At 35.4% G+C, this 22,445-nt stretch overlaps 1 protein-coding gene across 1 annotated transcript in view; it reads right to left on the bottom strand.

The window, feature by feature from the left end:
• The window catches only part of LOC133123499 (protein mono-ADP-ribosyltransferase PARP14-like), a 39,201-nt gene extending 17,356 nt beyond the window's left edge, over positions 1 to 21,845 (bottom strand). The window contains exons 1-5 of the mRNA XM_061233970.1: positions 21,674 to 21,845; positions 20,690 to 20,883; positions 1,619 to 1,775; positions 538 to 786; positions 15 to 245 (exon numbers count right to left, since the gene is read on the bottom strand). Of these exons, the coding sequence (XP_061089954.1) occupies positions 15 to 245; positions 538 to 786; positions 1,619 to 1,775; positions 20,690 to 20,883; positions 21,674 to 21,845 (1,003 nt within the window). The remainder of the gene's footprint in view (positions 1 to 14; positions 246 to 537; positions 787 to 1,618; positions 1,776 to 20,689; positions 20,884 to 21,673) is intronic.
• Positions 21,846 to 22,445: the final 600 nt, after the last annotated feature.

The raw sequence follows: 22,445 nt of genomic DNA on the forward strand, positions 1-22,445 counted from the left end.
GCATGATCACATACCATGAAAATCGTCAAATTCTATAAGCACACTCTTTGGTTTATTGTCCAAATTCATGCATTTGACTTGCCCTCCTTTACTTCTGCTGGAAAAATATGCCCTGAGCACCTCTTCTGAGATGTTCTCCATATTTCCTTCCACCAGCACAGAGTCTGTGTACTCCAGACGACTGGCGAAGATATGCAAGTTCTGAAGTCTTTTTGAGGAGCATTTCTTCAAAAATGCCTGAACATCTAAACCATGGGATTGACATGTTGAACAAAACTTATTAGCAACAAAATTATCCAGCATATTAGTACACTGTACTGTTCTAGACACAGGCATGTATTGATAGCCTTGATGTAAACTACAATAGCTTTATCTTGTTTATTGATAGTGCTGCCCTCCTGATGAATAGATACTATGGCATCTGGATGAATAAAAAAAAATTACGTGACTATCATGTTCCAGATTCAGCCTTGTTTGCTAATGACTAATGCTGTATGGGCCGCTCTCCCATGCTTTAGCTTTGGTATGCGGACCCACCTATATCCTGTTTGAAGGTAACTGCAATTCTCTCTCCGTCATTCAGGACCTCCCAGGAATGCTCAGCCCCTTTGCTGCAGCTCTTGATGAAGATAGAGAGGTGGCTGCACTTGCAATCCTCACTGAAGCCACTCAGGATGAACCTGCAGGGATCAAGCCTCTCCTCTGCCTTTCTCTCATTGTATAACTGTACGGACATCAAGCAACCCTCCAGGTCATGATCCTTCTTGGCCAGGACATTCTCCAAATCTGAGGTGTAGTACATGAGTTCTGTTAACATTTAATGGGCCTCTAATTCAGCCACAAACAAAATTATACAAAAGTATCATTCATTTTTAGCATAAGTGTGATACAGGTCCAGATACAGGTACAATAGGTAATATTTTTCACAAGATCAATATAAATCCCTTCCTATCACTGAAGAAGGCTCACTGACATGTTGACTCACCCTCTGTCTGTGTTTATAGTCCTTAAATTTGGTTTTCGAAATATACAATTGACGGCCCAACACTCTGGACCAAAACATTGTACAGCTGTATAATAATTCAAGCTCATTGGTTGAAAATTGGTTCTAATTTCCACAGCCAATGGTGGGGTGGGTTTCAACCCAGAGGTTGAATAATGTATTTGGAAATGCACTGATACACAGATTTTTCAATAATTTTCATTACATATTTGGAAGATGAGATGTGCAGAAAATGTGCATAAGATTTAAAAAGCTGAACAGCAGTGTTACCATGTTCTATGTTTTCATTATAGACACATTATAAAAACTTGTTTAGCTTGATTCTTAGCTGTTCTGTCGACATATTGCACAGTATTGTCATATTCTTTGCACAGAGATCAGATTAGCTAAGTAAAATCAGGAAATCACATGTGGAGAAAAGGTTACAGTACTGTACGTACAGTAAAACCACAATTTTGGTCTATGGCATTTGGACCTCTAATAAACCCCTTCTGCTGCTTTGGAAAATAGTAACGAGAAACGTGAACATATAATGAAAGCTGCTTGGCTCTCAGCACAGATCTCAGTTCTCTCTTAAGACTTCAGTTCACCAACTGAAAATCAAAAACATCTTACCAGATTGTCTGGTTAGCTTGAGAATCCATTGACTATTTCCACATCTACAAATATCAATGTCATCGGTAAATTGTTCAAAGTACAACAAAAGGATGTCTTCTTTGATTGGATGATCACTGCTCACAAGTAGTGATAACACATTGTCACCACAAACTTGCTGCAAGCCTGGAAAAAAGATAAATGCATTTATGCCTGTGCTGTTCTCAAACACTCCCAATGCTTCCATGAGAAAGGAAACTCAGGTTAACCCCTTAAGTCTCAGGCCAGTGAGCGGTTTTTTGTATTCATTCCTTTTTTCAAGGCACAATTTTCACACTTGTAATACAAACGGCTCCGGACTAGGGAGTAGACAATTGCACAGAGTTAAGGAATGTAGAGATAATGGAGAGCAGGTGCGAATACTTTTTTAAAAATTCAGAAAACACCCGAATAGTGAATCACACAAACAGGAAAAAAACTTTCACTGGGATTTAACATATGTATCACACAGTTCCTCCTCTAATGTGAAATGAAAATGAAAAACTTGTAATTATAACGATATTATATAAACACCATTTTTCAGAGAGAGCCCAAGGTAGATTCCATCCTTATCCCTGTTAAACAGTGCCGCAAGATCAGGATCTTCAAGGATACCAACACCAATCTCATTTCATCATGTGTAATTCTTTTTTTAATGGTGCACGAAATGTAAAACTAACCTGCTAATGACTTTTCAGATAGACCTTTAACATTATAGTTAAAAGATATAAGTTATTAAAGCATACATGGTCATAAAAAAGACGGTATATATCAATCTAGATAGAGCACCTGCAAAATGATAAAAACACGTCTCATGAAAAATAAGTGTCAAATAATAATGAAATATTTGTATTGTACATGGCACCTATTCTTATTACCATTGTCATACATAAGATAATAAACAGAACAGAAACATAAACATTTAACTTGCCTTCCTGGTGAAATGGTCCTGGCTCCTATAATTGATAGAAAAGAGAAAATACAATATACATTAGTAATGTTTGTTGTAAGAAGATGCAGTAAGTGCACCAGTGTTTGGCCATTTAACATTAAATCAGCATGGCCTCTGGCTCTGCTAACCACACTAAGATGTCTATAGCTATGGGGAAGAGTCACGCCGAATAAAGCAATATTAAGGCTAAATCACAAACTGCATTAATCTTTCACTATTGTTCCTAGCCAGAATTCCTTTGGGTACTGTGTCTTATCTTGTATCCATGTCATGATCCAATTTATTGCCTTTTAGGCCTGCATTCCTTCTGTAATTTTCGAGCTGCAAATATTTTTAAAGGCCAAAACATGAATTGCTAATTGACACATGATTAAACTGGTAACACATTTCAACATATTAGAGCCTACTTGTTGTTCTGACATAAATTTTTTTGATTATTCATGTTTTCAAGAAAATGAGAAGGGTTTCTGGCTTCTAAAGCTGTGTTTATTTCAGAGGGACAGCTTTGTGTTTCATACAGCAAAACCATCACATTGCTTGTTAACATTATCATAGCCATTTCCAAGATATTTACCGCTTCTCCTACGTTAGGTGCAGTTTTTCCAAAGCCAACCTCTTTCTCAAGGGGACGACGGGGCAACGGTACTGGTTTAATTCTCTTCACATTTGCGACGCCGTCCTCTTGTAGTGGCTTCACTTGAAGTTCCACCACGCCCAGGGCCTTAAAATCAACCTTGTGCGGTCCTTTTTCCAACACACTTTTTGCGGCTGAGAAAGACAATAGGCAGTTGTCAGTAGAGGGTAGCCGACGGATGCGAGCATGGAACCGAAAATGAATGGGGTCCAATGGGGCTAAAGCGTTTTGCCTTTTTGCATAATTGGATATTTGCATAAAATACAACTTAAAAAACCTTTTGACCAAACATCATAACAACAACAATGATAACAAAATAAATGAATAAATAATAATAATAATAATAATAATAATAATAATAATAATAATAATAATCGGCTGATATCATCTCATTATTAAAAGTTTTTATGCATCTGTTCAGTCCGCTTTTATTGAAGTTTGTATGGTATTAATTATGTATCTGTTGTCGCCTGCCCTCTAGTGGTAAGACAATATATAGGCCGATATATAATTTGTATCAAATATTATTTGATTCCTGTATCCTGAAGTACAACCTAATTTTTTACATTACATTATTGGCATTTGGAAGACGCTCTTATCAAGAGCGATGTACAGTTGATTAGACTAATACAAACGGCTCCGGACTAGGGAGTAGACAATTGCACAGAGTTAAGGAATGTAGAGATAATGGAGAGCAGGTGTGAATACTTTTTAAAAAATTCAGAAAACACCTGAATAGTGAATCACACAGACAGGGAATAAACTTTCACTGGGATTTAACATATGTATCACACAGTTCCTCCTCTAATGTGAAATGAAAATGAAAAACTTGTAATTATAACGATATTATATAAACACCATTTTTCAGAGAGAGCCCAAGGTAGATTCCATCCTCATCCCTGTTAAACAGTGCCGCAAGATCAGGATCTTCAAGGATACCAACACCAATCTCATTTCATCATGTGTAATTCTTTTTTTAATGGTGCACGAAATGTAAAACTAACCTGCTAATGACTTTTCAGATAGACCTTTAACATTATAGTTAAAAGATATAAGTTATTAAAGCATACATGGTCATAAAAAAGACGGTATATATCAATCTAGATAGAGCACCTGCAAAATGATAAAAACACGTCTCATGAAAAATAAGTGTCAAATAATAATGAAATATTTGTATTGTACATGGCACCTATTCTTATTACCATTGTCATACATAAGATAATAAACAGAACAGAAACATAAACATTTAACTTGCCTTCCTGGTGAAATGGTCCTGGCTCCTATAATTGATAGAAAAGAGAAAATACAATATACATTAGTAATGTTTGTTGTAAGAAGATGCAGTAAGTGCACCAGTGTTTGGCCATTTAACATTAAATCAGCATGGCCTCTGGCTCTGCTAACCACACTAAGATGTCTATAGCTATGGGGAAGAGTCACGCCGAATAAAGCAATATTAAGGCTAAATCACAAACTGCATTAATCTTTCACTATTGTTCCTAGCCAGAATTCCTTTGGGTACTGTGTCTTATCTTGTATCCATGTCATGATCCAATTTATTGCCTTTTAGGCCTGCATTCCTTCTGTAATTTTCGAGCTGCAAATATTTTTAAAGGCCAAAACATGAATTGCTAATTGACACATGATTAAACTGGTAACACATTTCAACATATTAGAGCCTACTTGTTGTTCTGACATAAATTTTTTTGATTATTCATGTTTTCAAGAAAATGAGAAGGGTTTCTGGCTTCTAAAGCTGTGTTTATTTCAGAGGGACAGCTTTGTGTTTCATACAGCAAAACCATCACATTGCTTGTTAACATTATCATAGCCATTTCCAAGATATTTACCGCTTCTCCTACGTTAGGTGCAGTTTTTCCAAAGCCAACCTCTTTCTCAAGGGGACGACGGGGCAACGGTACTGGTTTAATTCTCTTCACATTTGCGACGCCGTCCTCTTGTAGTGGCTTCACTTGAAGTTCCACCACGCCCAGGGCCTTAAAATCAACCTTGTGCGGTCCTTTTTCCAACACACTTTTTGCGGCTGAGAAAGACAATAGGCAGTTGTCAGTAGAGGGTAGCCGACGGATGCGAGCATGGAACCGAAAATGAATGGGGTCCAATGGGGCTAAAGCGTTTTGCCTTTTTGCATAATTGGATATTTGCATAAAATACAACTTAAAAAACCTTTTGACCAAACATCATAACAACAACAATGATAACAAAATAAATGAATAAATAATAATAATAATAATAATAATAATAATAATAATAATAATAATCGGCTGATATCATCTCATTATTAAAAGTTTTTATGCATCTGTTCAGTCCGCTTTTATTGAAGTTTGTATGGTATTAATTATGTATCTGTTGTCGCCTGCCCTCTAGTGGTAAGACAATATATAGGCCGATATATAATTTGTATCAAATATTATTTGATTCCTGTATCCTGAAGTACAACCTAATTTTTTACATTACATTATTGGCATTTGGAAGACGCTCTTATCAAGAGCGATGTACAGTTGATTAGACTAATACAAACGGCTCCGGACTAGGGAGTAGACAATTGCACAGAGTTAAGGAATGTAGAGATAATGGAGAGCAGGTGTGAATACTTTTTAAAAAATTCAGAAAACACCTGAATAGTGAATCACACAGACAGGGAATAAACTTTCACTGGGATTTAACATATGTATCACACAGTTCCTCCTCTAATGTGAAATGAAAATGAAAAACTTGTAATTATAACGATATTATATAAACACCATTTTTCAGAGAGAGCCCAAGGTAGATTCCATCCTCATCCCTGTTAAACAGTGCTGCAAGATCAGGATCTTCAAGGAGACCAACACCAATCTCATTTTATCATGTGTAATTATTTTTTTAATGGTGCACGAAATGTAAAACTAACCTGCTAATGACTTTTAGATAGACCTTTAACATTATATTTAAAAGATATAAGTTATTAAAGCATACATGGTCATAAAAAAGACATAGCATATATCAATCTAGATAGAGCACCTGCAAAATGATAAAAATACGTCTCATAAAAAATAAGTCTGTCAAATAATAATGAAATATTTGTATTGTACATGGCACCTATTCTTATTACCATTGTCATACATAAGATAATAAACAGAACAGAAACATAAACATTTAACTTGCCTTCCTGGTGAAATGGTCCTGGCTCCTATAATTGATAGAAAAGAGAAAATACAATATACATTCATAATATTTGTTGTAAGAAGATACAGTAAGTGCACCAGTGTTTGGCCATTTAACATTAAATCAGCATGGCCTCTGGCTCTGCTAACCACACCAAGATGTCTATAGCTATGGGGAAGAGTCACGCCGAATAAAGCAATATTAAGGCTAAATCACAAACTGCATTAATCTTTCATTATTGTTCCTAGCCAGAATTCCTTTGGGTACTGTGTTTCATCTTGTATCCATGTCATGATCCAATTTATTGCCTTTTAGGCCTGCATGCCTTCTGGAATTTTGGAGCTGCAAATATTTTTAAAGGCCAAAACGTGAATTGCTAAGTATTCAACGTAAGAGCATCATAACAATTGATAATCGAAATTGATAATTTACACATGATTAAACTGGTATCACATTTCAACATATTAGAGCCTACTTGTTGTTCTGACATACATTTTTTTTTGATTATTCATGTTTTCAAGAAAATGAGAAGGGTTTCTGGCTTCTAAAGCTGTGTTTATTTCAGAGGGACAGCTTTGTGTTTCATACAGCAAAACCATCACATTGCTTGTCAACATTATCATAGCCATTTCCAAGATATTTACCGCTTCTCCTATGTTAGGTGCAGTTTTTCCAAAGCCAACCTCTTTCTCAAGGGGACGACGGAGCAACGGCACTGGTTTAATTCTCTTCACATTTGCGACGCCGTCCTCTTGTAGTGGCTTCACTTGAAGTTCCACCACGCCCAGGGCCTTAAAATCAACCTTGTGCGGTCCTTTTTTCAACACACTTTTTGCGGCTGAGAAAGACAACAGGCAGTTGTCAGTAGAGGGTAGCCGACGGATGCGAGCATGGAACCGAAAATGAATGGGGTCCAATGGGGCTAAAACGTTTTGCCTTTTTGCATAATTGGATATTTGCATAAAATACAACTTAAAAAACCTGTTTGACCAAACATCATAACAACAACAACGATAACAAAATAAACAAATAAATAATAATAATAATAATAATAATAATAATAATAATAATAATAATAATAATCGGCTAATATCATCTCATTATTAAAAGTTTTTATGCATCTGTTTTTGTCCGCTTTTATTGAAGTTTGTATGGTATTAATTATGTATCTGTTGTCGCCTGCCCTCTAGTGGTAAGACAATATATAGGCCGATATATAATTTGTATCAAATATTATTTGATTCCTGTATCCTGAAGTACAACCTAATTTTTTACATTACATTATTGGCATTTGGAAGACGCTCTTATCAAGAGCGACGTACAGTTGATTAGACTAATACAAACGGCTCCGGACTAGGGAGTAGACAATTGCACAGAGTTAAGGAATGTAGAGATAATGGAGAGCAGGTGTGAATACTTTTTTAAAAATTCTGAAAACACCCGAATAGTGAACCACACAGACAGGGAATAAACTTTCACTGGGATTTAACATATGTATCACACAGTTCCTCCTCTAATGTGAAATGAAAATGAAAAACTTGTAATTATAACTATATTATATAAACACCATTTTTCAGAGAGAGCCCAAGGTAGATTCCATCCTCATCCCTGTTAAACAGTGCCGCAAGATCAGGATCTTCAAGGAGACCAACACCAATCTCATTTTATCATGTGTAATTATTTTTTTAATGGTGCAGGAAATGTAAAACTAACCTGCTAATGACTTTTCAGATAGACCTTTAACATTATATTTAAAAGATATAAGTTATTAAAGCATACATGCTCATAAAAAAGACATAGTATATATCAATCTAGATAGAGCACCTGCAAAATGATAAAAACACGTCTCATAAAAAATAAGTGTCAAATAATAATGAAATATTTGTATTGTACATGGCACCTATTCTTATTACCATTGTCATACATAAGATAATAAACAGAACAGAAACATAAACATTTAACTTGCCTTCCTGGTGAAATGGTCCTGGCTCCTATAATTGATAGAAAAGAGAAAATACAATATACATTAGTAATGTTTCTTGTAAGAAGATGCAGTAAGTGCACCAGTGTTTGGCCATTTAACATTAAATCAGCATGGCCTCTGGCTCTGCTAACCACACTAAGATGTCTATAGCTATGGGGAAGAGTCATGCCGAATAAAGCAATATTAAGGCTAAATCACAAACTGCATTCATCTTTCATTATTGTTCCTAGCCAGAATTCCTTTGGGTACTGTGTCTCATCTTGTATCCATGTCATGATCCAATTTATTGCCTTTTAGGCCTGCATGCCTTCTTTAATTTTGGAGCTGCAAATATTTTTAAAGGCCAAAACGTGAATTGCTAAGTATTCAACGTAAGAGCATCATAGCAATTGATAATCGAAATTGATAATTTACACATGATTAAACTGGTATCACATTTCAACATATTAGAGCCTACTTGTTGTTCTGACATAAAATTTTTTTTGATTATTCATGTTTTCAAGAAAATGAGAAGGGTTTCTGGCTTCTAAAGCTGTGTTTATTTCAGAGGGACAGCTTTGTGTTTCATACAGCAAAACCATCACATTGCTTGTCAACATTATCATAGCCATTTCCAAGATATTTACCGCTTCTCCTATGTTAGGTGCAGTTTTTCCAAAGCCAACCTCTTTCTCAAGGGGACGACGGAGCAACGGCACTGGTTTAATTCTCTTCACATTTGCGACGCCGTCCTCTTGTAGTGGCTTCACTTGAAGTTCCACCACGCCCAGGGCCTTAAAATCAACCTTGTGCGGTCCTTTTTCCAACACACTTTTTGCGGCTGAGAAAGACAATAGGCAGTTGTCAGTAGAGGGTAGCCGACGGATGCGAGCATGGAACCGAAAATGAATGGGGTCCAATGGGGCTAAAGCGTTTTGCCTTTTTGCATAATTGGATATTTGCATAAAATACAACTTAAAAAACCTGTTTGACCAAACATCATAACAACAACAACGATAACAAAATAAATAAATAAATAATAATAATAATAATAATAATAATAATAATAATAATCGGCTAATATCATCTCATTATTAAAAGTTTTTATGCATCTGTTTTTGTCCGCTTTTATTGAAGTTTGTATGGTATTAATTATGTATCTGTTGTCGCCTGCCCTCTAGTGGTAAGACAATATATAGGCCGATATATAATTTGTATCAAATATTATTTGATTCCTGTATCCTGAAGTACAACCTAATTTTTTACATTACATTATTGGCATTTGGAAGACGCTCTTATCAAGAGCGACGTACAGTTGATTAGACTAATACAAACGGCTCCGGACTAGGGAGTAGACAATTGCACAGAGTTAAGGAATGTAGAGATAATGGAGAGCAGGTGTGAATACTTTTTTAAAAATTCTGAAAACACCCGAATAGTGAACCACACAGACAGGGAATAAACTTTCACTGGGATTTAACATATGTATCACACAGTTCCTCCTCTAATGTGAAATGAAAATGAAAAACTTGTAATTATAACGATATTATATAAACACCATTTTTCAGAGAGAGCCCAAGGTAGATTCCATCCTTATCCCTGTTAAACAGTGCCGCAAGATCAGGATCTTCAAGGATACCAACACCAATCTCATTTCATCATGTGTAATTCTTTTTTTAATGGTGCACGAAATGTAAAACTAACCTGCTAATGACTTTTCAGATAGACCTTTAACATTATAGTTAAAAGATATAAGTTATTAAAGCATACATGGTCATAAAAAAGACGGTATATATCAATCTAGATAGAGCACCTGCAAAATGATAAAAACACGTCTCATGAAAAATAAGTGTCAAATAATAATGAAATATTTGTATTGTACATGGCACCTATTCTTATTACCATTGTCATACATAAGATAATAAACAGAACAGAAACATAAACATTTAACTTGCCTTCCTGGTGAAATGGTCCTGGCTCCTATAATTGATAGAAAAGAGAAAATACAATATACATTAGTAATGTTTGTTGTAAGAAGATGCAGTAAGTGCACCAGTGTTTGGCCATTTAACATTAAATCAGCATGGCCTCTGGCTCTGCTAACCACACTAAGATGTCTATAGCTATGGGGAAGAGTCACGCCGAATAAAGCAATATTAAGGCTAAATCACAAACTGCATTAATCTTTCACTATTGTTCCTAGCCAGAATTCCTTTGGGTACTGTGTCTTATCTTGTATCCATGTCATGATCCAATTTATTGCCTTTTAGGCCTGCATTCCTTCTGTAATTTTCGAGCTGCAAATATTTTTAAAGGCCAAAACATGAATTGCTAATTGACACATGATTAAACTGGTAACACATTTCAACATATTAGAGCCTACTTGTTGTTCTGACATAAATTTTTTTGATTATTCATGTTTTCAAGAAAATGAGAAGGGTTTCTGGCTTCTAAAGCTGTGTTTATTTCAGAGGGACAGCTTTGTGTTTCATACAGCAAAACCATCACATTGCTTGTTAACATTATCATAGCCATTTCCAAGATATTTACCGCTTCTCCTACGTTAGGTGCAGTTTTTCCAAAGCCAACCTCTTTCTCAAGGGGACGACGGGGCAACGGTACTGGTTTAATTCTCTTCACATTTGCGACGCCGTCCTCTTGTAGTGGCTTCACTTGAAGTTCCACCACGCCCAGGGCCTTAAAATCAACCTTGTGCGGTCCTTTTTCCAACACACTTTTTGCGGCTGAGAAAGACAATAGGCAGTTGTCAGTAGAGGGTAGCCGACGGATGCGAGCATGGAACCGAAAATGAATGGGGTCCAATGGGGCTAAAGCGTTTTGCCTTTTTGCATAATTGGATATTTGCATAAAATACAACTTAAAAAACCTTTTGACCAAACATCATAACAACAACAATGATAACAAAATAAATGAATAAATAATAATAATAATAATAATAATAATAATAATAATAATAATAATAATCGGCTGATATCATCTCATTATTAAAAGTTTTTATGCATCTGTTCAGTCCGCTTTTATTGAAGTTTGTATGGTATTAATTATGTATCTGTTGTCGCCTGCCCTCTAGTGGTAAGACAATATATAGGCCGATATATAATTTGTATCAAATATTATTTGATTCCTGTATCCTGAAGTACAACCTAATTTTTTACATTACATTATTGGCATTTGGAAGACGCTCTTATCAAGAGCGATGTACAGTTGATTAGACTAATACAAACGGCTCCGGACTAGGGAGTAGACAATTGCACAGAGTTAAGGAATGTAGAGATAATGGAGAGCAGGTGTGAATACTTTTTTAAAAATTCTGAAAACACCTGAATAGTGAATCACACAGACAGGGAATAAACTTTCACTGGGATTTAACATATGTATCACACAGTTCCTCCTCTAATGTGAAATGAAAATGAAAAACTTGTAATTATAACGATATTATATAAACACCATTTTTCAGAGAGAGCCCAAGGTAGATTCCATCCTCATCCCTGTTAAACAGTGCTGCAAGATCAGGATCTTCAAGGAGACCAACACCAATCTCATTTTATCATGTGTAATTATTTTTTTAATGGTGCACGAAATGTAAAACTAACCTGCTAATGACTTTTAGATAGACCTTTAACATTATATTTAAAAGATATAAGTTATTAAAGCATACATGGTCATAAAAAAGACATAGCATATATCAATCTAGATAGAGCACCTGCAAAATGATAAAAATACGTCTCATAAAAAATAAGTCTGTCAAATAATAATGAAATATTTGTATTGTACATGGCACCTATTCTTATTACCATTGTCATACATAAGATAATAAACAGAACAGAAACATAAACATTTAACTTGCCTTCCTGGTGAAATGGTCCTGGCTCCTATAATTGATAGAAAAGAGAAAATACAATATACATTCATAATATTTGTTGTAAGAAGATACAGTAAGTGCACCAGTGTTTGGCCATTTAACATTAAATCAGCATGGCCTCTGGCTCTGCTAACCACACCAAGATGTCCATAACTATGGCAAAGAGTCACGCCGAATAAAGCAATATTAAGGCTAAATCACAAACTGCATTAATCTTTCATTATTGTTCCTAGCCAGAATTCCTTTGGGTACTGTGTCTCATCTTGTATCCATGTCATGATCCAATTTATTGCCTTTTAGGCCTGCATGCCTTCTGGAATTTTGGAGCTGCAAATATTTTTAAAGGCCAAAACGTGAATTGCTAAGTATTCAACGTAAGAGCATCATAACAATTGATAATCGAAATTGATAATTTACACATGATTAAACTGGTATCACATTTCAACATATTAGAGCCTACTTGTTGTTCTGACATAATTTTTTTTTTGATTATTCATGTTTTCAAGAAAATGAGAAGGGTTTCTGGCTTCTAAAGCTGTGTTTATTTCAGAGGGACAGCTTTGTGTTTCATACAGCAAAACCATCACATTGCTTGTCAACATTATCATAGCCATTTCCAAGATATTTACCGCTTCTCCTATGTTAGGTGCAGTTTTTCCAAAGCCAACCTCTTTCTCAAGGGGACGACGGAGCAACGGCACTGGTTTAATTCTCTTCACATTTGCGACGCCGTCCTCTTGTAGTGGCTTCACTTGAAGTTCCACCACGCCCAGGGCCTTAAAATCAACCTTGTGCGGTCCTTTTTTCAACACACTTTTTGCGGCTGAGAAAGACAACAGGCAGTTGTCAGTAGAGGGTAGCCGACGGATGCGAGCATGGAACCGAAAATGAATGGGGTCCAATGGGGCTAAAACGTTTTGCCTTTTTGCATAATTGGATATTTGCATAAAATACAACTTAAAAAACCTGTTTGACCAAACATCATAACAACAACAACGATAACAAAATAAACAAATAAATAATAATAATAATAATAATAATAATAATAATAATAATAATAATAATCGGCTAATATCATCTCATTATTAAAAGTTTTTATGCATCTGTTTTTGTCCGCTTTTATTGAAGTTTGTATGGTATTAATTATGTATCTGTTGTCGCCTGCCCTCTAGTGGTAAGACAATATATAGGCCGATATATAATTTGTATCAAATATTATTTGATTCCTGTATCCTGAAGTACAACCTAATTTTTTACATTACATTATTGGCATTTGGAAGACGCTCTTATCAAGAGCGACGTACAGTTGATTAGACTAATACAAACGGCTCCGGACTAGGGAGTAGACAATTGCACAGAGTTAAGGAATGTAGAGATAATGGAGAGCAGGTGTGAATACTTTTTTAAAAATTCTGAAAACACCCGAATAGTGAACCACACAGACAGGGAATAAACTTTCACTGGGATTTAACATATGTATCACACAGTTCCTCCTCTAATGTGAAATGAAAATGAAAAACTTGTAATTATAACTATATTATATAAACACCATTTTCCAGAGAGAGCCCAAGGTAGATTCCATCCTCATCCCTGTTAAACAGTGCCGCAAGATCAGGATCTTCAAGGAGACCAACACCAATCTCATTTTATCATGTGTAATTATTTTTTTAATGGTGCAGGAAATGTAAAACTAACCTGCTAATGACTTTTCAGATAGACCTTTAACATTATATTTAAAAGATATAAGTTATTAAAGCATACATGCTCATAAAAAAGACATAGTATATATCAATCTAGATAGAGCACCTGCAAAATGATAAAAACACGTCTCATAAAAAATAAGTGTCAAATAATAATGAAATATTTGTATTGTACATGGCACCTATTCTTATTACCATTGTCATACATAAGATAATAAACAGAACAGAAACATAAACATTTAACTTGCCTTCCTGGTGAAATGGTCCTGGCTCCTATAATTGATAGAAAAGAGAAAATACAATATACATTAGTAATGTTTCTTGTAAGAAGATGCAGTAAGTGCACCAGTGTTTGGCCATTTAACATTAAATCAGCATGGCCTCTGGCTCTGCTAACCACACTAAGATGTCTATAGCTATGGGGAAGAGTCATGCCGAATAAAGCAATATTAAGGCTAAATCACAAACTGCATTCATCTTTCTGCACTATTGTTCCTAGCCAGAATTCCTTTGGGTACTGTGTCGTATCTTGTATCCATGTCATGATCCAATTTATTGCCTTTTAGGCCTGCATTCCTTCTGGAATTTTGGAGCTGCAAATATTTTTAAAGGCCAAAACATGAATTGCTAAGTATTCAACGTGAGAGCATCATAACAATTGACAATCGAAATTGATAATTGACACATGATTAAACTGGTATCACATTTCAACATATTAGAGCCTACTTGTTGTTCTGACATAAATTTTTTTTTGATTATTCATGTTTTCAAGAAAATGAGAAGGGTTTCTGGCTTCTAAAGCTGTGTTTATTTCAGAGGGACAGCTTTGTGTTTCATACAGCAAAACCATCACATTGCTTGTCAACATTATCATAGCCATTTCCAAGATATTTACCGCTTCTCCTATGTTAGGTGCAGTTTTTCCAAAGCCAACCTCTTTCTCAAGGGGACGACGGAGCAACGGCACTGGTTTAATTCTCTTCACATTTGCGACGCCGTCCTCTTGTAGTGGCTTCACTTGAAGTTCCACCACGCCCAGGGCCTTAAAATCAACCTTGTGCGGTCCTTTTTCCAACACACTTTTTGCGGCTGAGAAAGACAATAGGCAGTTGTCAGTAGAGGGTAGCCGACGGATGCGAGCATGGAACCGAAAATGAATGGGGTCCAATGGGGCTAAAGCGTTTTGCCTTTTTGCATAATTGGATATTTGCATAAAATACAACTTAAAAAACCTGTTTGACCAAACATCATAACAACAACAACGATAACAAAATAAATAAATAAATAATAATAATAATAATAATAATAATAATCGGCTAATATCATCTCATTATTAAAAGTTTTTATGCATCTGTTTTTGTCCGCTTTTATTGAAGTTTGTATGGTATTAATTATGTATCTGTTGTCGCCTGCCCTCTAGTGGTAAGACAATATATAGGCCGATATATAATTTGTATCAAATATTATTTGATTCCTGTATCCTGAAGTACAACCTAATTTTTTACATTACATTATTGGCATTTGGAAGACGCTCTTATCAAGAGCGACGTACAGTTGATTAGACTAATACAAACGGCTCCGGACTAGGGAGTAGACAATTGCACAGAGTTAAGGAATGTAGAGATAATGGAGAGCAGGTGTGAATACTTTTTTAAAAATTCTGAAAACACCCGAATAGTGAACCACACAGACAGGGAATAAACTTTCACTGGGATTTAACATATGTATCACACAGTTCCTCCTCTAATGTGAAATGAAAATGAAAAACTTGTAATTATAACTATATTATATAAACACCATTTTCCAGAGAGAGCCCAAGGTAGATTCCATCCTCATCCCTGTTAAACAGTGCCGCAAGATCAGGATCTTCAAGGAGACCAACACCAATCTCATTTTATCATGTGTAATTATTTTTTTAATGGTGCAGGAAATGTAAAACTAACCTGCTAATGACTTTTCAGATAGACCTTTAACATTATATTTAAAAGATATAAGTTATTAAAGCATACATGCTCCTAAAAAAGACATAGTATATATCAATCTAGATAGAGCACCTGCAAAATGATAAAAACACGTCTCATAAAAAATAAGTGTCAAATAATAATGAAATATTTGTATTGTACATGGCACCTATTCTTATTACCATTGTCATACATAAGATAATAAACAGAACAGAAACATAAACATTTAACTTGCCTTCCTGGTGAAATGGTCCTGGCTCCTATAATTGATAGAAAAGAGAAAATACAATATACATTAGTAATGTTTCTTGTAAGAAGATGCAGTAAGTGCACCAGTGTTTGGCCATTTAACATTAAATCAGCATGGCCTCTGGCTCTGCTAACCACACTAAGATGTCTATAGCTATGGGGAAGAGTCATGCCGAATAAAGCAATATTAAGGCTAAATCACAAACTGCATTCATCTTTCTGCACTATTGTTCCTAGCCAGAATTCCTTTGGGTACTGTGTCGTATCTTGTATCCATGTCATGATCCAATTTATTGCCTTTTAGGCCTGCATTCCTTCTGAAATTTTGGAGCTGCAAATATTTTTAAAGGCCAAAACATGAATTGCTAAGTATTCAACGTGAGAGCATCATAACAATTGACAATCGAAATTGATAATTGACACATGATTAAACTGGTATCACATTTCAACATATTAGAGCCTACTTGTTGTTCTGACATAATTTTTTTTTTGATTATTCATGTTTTCAAGAAAATGAGAAGGGTTTCTGGCTTCTAAAGCTGTGTTTATTTCAGAGGGACAGCTTTGTGTTTCATACAGCAAAACCATCACATTGCTTGTCAACATTATCATAGCCATTTCCAAGATATTTACCGCTTCTCCTATGTTAGGTGCAGTTTTTCCAAAGCCAACCTCTTTCTCAAGGGGACGACGGAGCAACGGCACTGGTTTAATTCTCTTCACATTTGCGACGCCGTCCTCTTGTAGTGGCTTCACTTGAAGTTCCACCACGCCCAGGGCCTTAAAATCAACCTTGTGCGGTCCTTTTTCCAACACACTTTTTGCGGCTGAGAAAGACAATAGGCAGTTGTCAGTAGAGGGTAGCCGACGGATGCGAGCATGGAACCGAAAATGAATGGGGTCCAATGGGGCTAAAGCGTTTTGCCTTTTTGCATAATTGGATATTTGCATAAAATACAACTTAAAAAACCTGTTTGACCAAACATCATAACAACAACAACGATAACAAAATAAATAAATAAATAATAATAATAATAATAATAATAATAATAATAATAATAATAATCGGCTAATATCATCTCATTATTAAAAGTTTTTATGCATCTGTTTTTGTCCGCTTTTATTGAAGTTTGTATGGTATTAATTATGTATCTGTTGTCGCCTGCCCTCTAGTGGTAAGACAATATATAGGCCGATATATAATTTGTATCAAATATTATTTGATTCCTGTATCCTGAAGTACAACCTAATTTTTTACATTACATTATTGGCATTTGGAAGACGCTCTTATCAAGAGCGACGTACAGTTGATTAGACTAATACAAACGGCTCCGGACTAGGGAGTAGACAATTGCACAGAGTTAAGGAATGTAGAGATAATGGAGAGCAGGTGTGAATACTTTTTTATAAATTCTGAAAACACCCGAATAGTGAACCACACAGACAGGGAATAAACTTTCACTGGGATTTAACATATGTATCACACAGTTCCTCCTCTAATGTGAAATGAAAATGAAAAACTTGTAATTATAACTATATTATATAAACACCATTTTTCAGAGAGAGCCCAAGGTAGATTCCATCCTCATCCCTGTTAAACAGTGCCGCAAGATCAGGATCTTCAAGGAGACCAACACCAATCTCATTTTATCATGTGTAATTATTTTTTTAATGGTGCACGAAATGTAAAACTAACCTGCTAATGACTTTTCAGATAGACCTTTAACATTATATTTAAAAGATATAAGTTATTAAAGCATACATGCTCATAAAAAAGACATAGTATATATCAATCTAGATAGAGCACCTGCAAAATGATAAAAACACGTCTCATAAAAAATAAGTGTCAAATAATAATGAAATATTTGTATTGTACATGGCACCTATTCTTATTACCATTGTCATACATAAGATAATAAACAGAACAGAAACATAAACATTTAACTTGCCTTCCTGGTGAAATGGTCCTGGCTCCTATAATTGATAGAAAAGAGAAAATACAATATACATTAGTAATGTTTCTTGTAAGAAGATGCAGTAAGTGCACCAGTGTTTGGCCATTTAACATTAAATCAGCATGGCCTCTGGCTCTGCTAACCACACTAAGATGTCTATAGCTATGGGGAAGAGTCATGCCGAATAAAGCAATATTAAGGCTAAATCACAAACTGCATTCATCTTTCATTATTGTTCCTAGCCAGAATTCCTTTGGGTACTGTGTCTCATCTTGTATCCATGTCATGATCCAATTTATTACCTTTTAGGCCTGCATGCCTTCTGTAATTTTGGAGCTGCAAATATTTTTAAAGGCCAAAACGTGAATTGCTAAGTATTCAACGTAAGAGCATCATAACAATTGATAATCGAAATTGATAATTTACACATGATTAAACTGGTATCACATTTCAACATATTAGAGCCTACTTGTTGTTCTGACATAATTTTTTTTTTGATTATTCATGTTTTCAAGAAAATGAAAAGGGTTTCTGGCTTCTAAAGCTGTGTTTATTTCAGAGGGACAGCTTTGTGTTTCATACAGCAAAACCATCACATTGCTTGTCAACATTATCATAGTCATTTCCAAGATATTTACCGCTTCTCCTATGTTAGGTGCAGTTTTTCCAAAGCCAACCTCTTTCTCAAGGGGACGACGGAGCAACGGCACTGGTTTAATTCTCTTCACATTTGCGACGCCGTCCTCTTGTAGTGGCTTCACTTGAAGTTCCACCACGCCCAGGGCCTTAAAATCAACCTTGTGCGGTCCTTTTTCCAACACACTTTTTGCGGCTGAGAAAGACAATAGGCAGTTGTCAGTAGAGGGTAGCCGACGGATGCGAGCATGGAACCGAAAATGAATGGGGTCCAATGGGGCTAAAGCGTTTTGCCTTTTTGCATAATTGGATATTTGCATAAAATACAACTTAAAAAACCTGTTTGACCAAACATCATAACAACAACAATGATAACAAAATAAATAAATAAATAATAATAATAATAATAATAATAATAATAATAATCGGCTAATATCATCTCATTATTAAAAGTTTTTATGCATCTGTTTTTGTCCGCTTTTATTGAAGTTTGTATGGTATTAATTATGTATCTGTTGTCGCCTGCCCTCTAGTGGTAAGACAATATATAGGCCGATATATAATTTGTATCAAATATTATTTGATTCCTGTATCCTGAAGTACAACCTAATTTTTTACATTACATTATTGGCATTTGGAAGACGCTCTTATCAAGAGCGACGTACAGTTGATTAGACTAATACAAACGGCTCCGGACTAGGGAGTAGACAATTGCACAGAGTTAAGGAATGTAGAGATAATGGAGAGCAGGTGTGAATACTTTTTTAAAAATTCTGAAAACACCCGAATAGTGAACCACACAGACAGGGAATAAACTTTCACTGGGATTTAACATATGTATCACACAGTTCCTCCTCTAATGTGAAATGAAAATGAAAAACTTGTAATTATAACTATATTATATAAACACCATTTTCCAGAGAGAGCCCAAGGTAGATTCCATCCTCATCCCTGTTAAACAGTGCCGCAAGATCAGGATCTTCAAGGAGACCAACACCAATCTCATTTTATCATGTGTAATTATTTTTTTAATGGTGCACGAAATGTAAAACTAACCTGCTAATGACTTTTCAGATAGACCTTTAACATTATATTTAAAAGATATAAGTTATTAAAGCATACATGCTCATAAAAAAGACATAGTATATATCAATCTAGATAGAGCACCTGCAAAATGATAAAAACACGTCTCATAAAAAATAAGTGTCAAATAATAATGAAATATTTGTATTGTACATGGCACCTATTCTTATTACCATTGTCATACATAAGATAATAAACAGAACAGAAACATAAACATTTAACTTGCCTTCCTGGTGAAATGGTCCTGGCTCCTATAATTGATAGAAAAGAGAAAATACAATATACATTAGTAATGTTTCTTGTAAGAAGATGCAGTAAGTGCACCAGTGTTTGGCCATTTAACATTAAATCAGCATGGCCTCTGGCTCTGCTAACCACACTAAGATGTCTATAGCTATGGGGAAGAGTCATGCCGAATAAAGCAATATTAAGGCTAAATCACAAACTGCATTCATCTTTCTGCACTATTGTTCCTAGCCAGAATTCCTTTGGGTACTGTGTCGTATCTTGTATCCATGTCATGATCCAATTTATTGCCTTTTAGGCCAGCATTCCTTCTGGAATTTTGGAGCTGCAAATATTTTTAAAGGCCAAAACATGAATTGCTAAGTATTCAACGTGAGAGCATCATAACAATTGACAATCGAAATTGATAATTGACACATGATTAAACTCGTATCACATTTCAACATATTAGAGCCTACTTGTTGTTCTGAAATAAAAATTTTTTGATTATTCATGTTTTCAAGAAAATGAGAAGGGTTTCTGGCTTCTAAAGCTGTGTTTATTTCAGAGGGACAGCTTTGTGTTTCATACAGCAAAACCATCACATTGCTTGTCAACATTATCATAGCCATTTCCAAGATATTTACCGCTTCTCCTATGTTAGGTGCAGTTTTTCCAAAGCCAACCTCTTTCTCAAGGGGACGACGGGGCAACGGCACTGGTTTAATTCTCTTCACATTTGCGACGCCGTCCTCTTGTAGTGGCTTCACTTGAAGTTCCACCACGCCCAGGGCTTTAAAATCAACCTTGTGCGGTCCTTTTTCCAACACACTTTTTGCGGCTGAGAAAGACAATAGGCAGTTGTCAGTAGAGGGTAGCCGACGGATGCGAGCATGGAACCGAAAATGAATGGGGTCCAATGGGACGAGAACTTTTTGCATAATTGGATATTTGCATAAAATAAAACTTCAAAAACCTTTTGACCATAACAACAACAACGATAACAAAATAAATAAAATAAATAAAATAAGTAAAATAAATAAAATAATATCATCTCATTATTAAAAGTTTTTATGCATCTGTTTAGTCTGTTTAGCTTTTATTGAAGTTTGTATGGTATTTATTCTGTATCTGTTGTCGCCTGCCCTCTAGTGGTAAAACAATATATAGGCCGATATATAATTTGTATCAAATATTATTTGATTCCTGTATCCTGAAGTACAACCGAATTTTTTACATTACATTATTGGCATTTGGCAGACGCTCTTATCAAGAGCGACGTACATTTGATTAGGCTAGGCAGGAGACGATCCTCCCCTGGAGCAATGCGGGGTTGAGGGCCTTGCTCAGTGGCCTGACGGCTGTGCGGATCTTATTGTGGCTACATCGGGATTAGAAACAGCGACTTTGCGTGTCCTAGTCATTTACCTTAACCACTACGCAACAGGCCACCCCCTGTAAATGGTTTCATTCATTGCTGTTATCTGTTATCACAGTCTACTATATCAGCGGTTTTAGGTTTTCACAAGTTGGCAACCTGCTTAGTTTCACTTTCACTTCCTAAGAAATCAGATTATTGAAGCTGTTCAAAGACACTCAGTTTAATTTTTTTATTTTACGTTCAACATTACCTTCATCCTCTACGTAAATGAGCAATGCATTCCTCTTGTCATTGGGGTCATTTCTAATTTCCGAAATTTCTCCTCCAGATTTTCTTTTATTTCTGAAATACAATTCCAACTTTGATTTCACAGAAGCAAAGTCACCGGGAAGACCGACTAAAATTAATGTATTTTCTTCCATAAAGACAAGGACAAGAGTTGCATAAGTGCAAAGAACTACTAGGCTGTCGGACGAAGTTTGAAAAGAAAGTAAATGAATGCAAAACAACTTAAGACAACTTGTTCCTGAGCAGGAACAAATGAAGTGGCGGTTAGTCATGCAGCCTACTTCCCAATTCCCGGGAAATATGTCATTAGATTTTGGAGACAAACGAAACATGAAAGCCAAAACCAAAACGAACAAACGACGTATAAGGTGCAGGCTACTTTGAAAGAGGGATTGGGAAAGTGCAATTTCTGAGTAATATGCTAGCCTACGATGATAATTGCCTGTTAATGACAACAGGTATGGGTGCAATTAAATTTGAAACATTTGAGATCGAATCGAATGTAGTAAATTGCAACCTGCGGCTGTTTTTGATTTAAAAATTTGGTGTACATTACTTCATAATACGTTTGATGCATATTGCATGGATAAAAAACGATATAAATAATTGGGCAATATATAATTACACTACACATTTTGAAACATATACATGTATAACTCTAAAGTATATATATATTTTAAATTGTTCATGTATTAGATATGTCCATAATTTCCCCAGGTTATATACGTAATTGA

Source organism: Conger conger, chromosome 3, assembly GCF_963514075.1.
Source record: "Conger conger chromosome 3, fConCon1.1, whole genome shotgun sequence".
Taxonomy (NCBI): domain Eukaryota; kingdom Metazoa; phylum Chordata; class Actinopteri; order Anguilliformes; family Congridae; genus Conger; species Conger conger.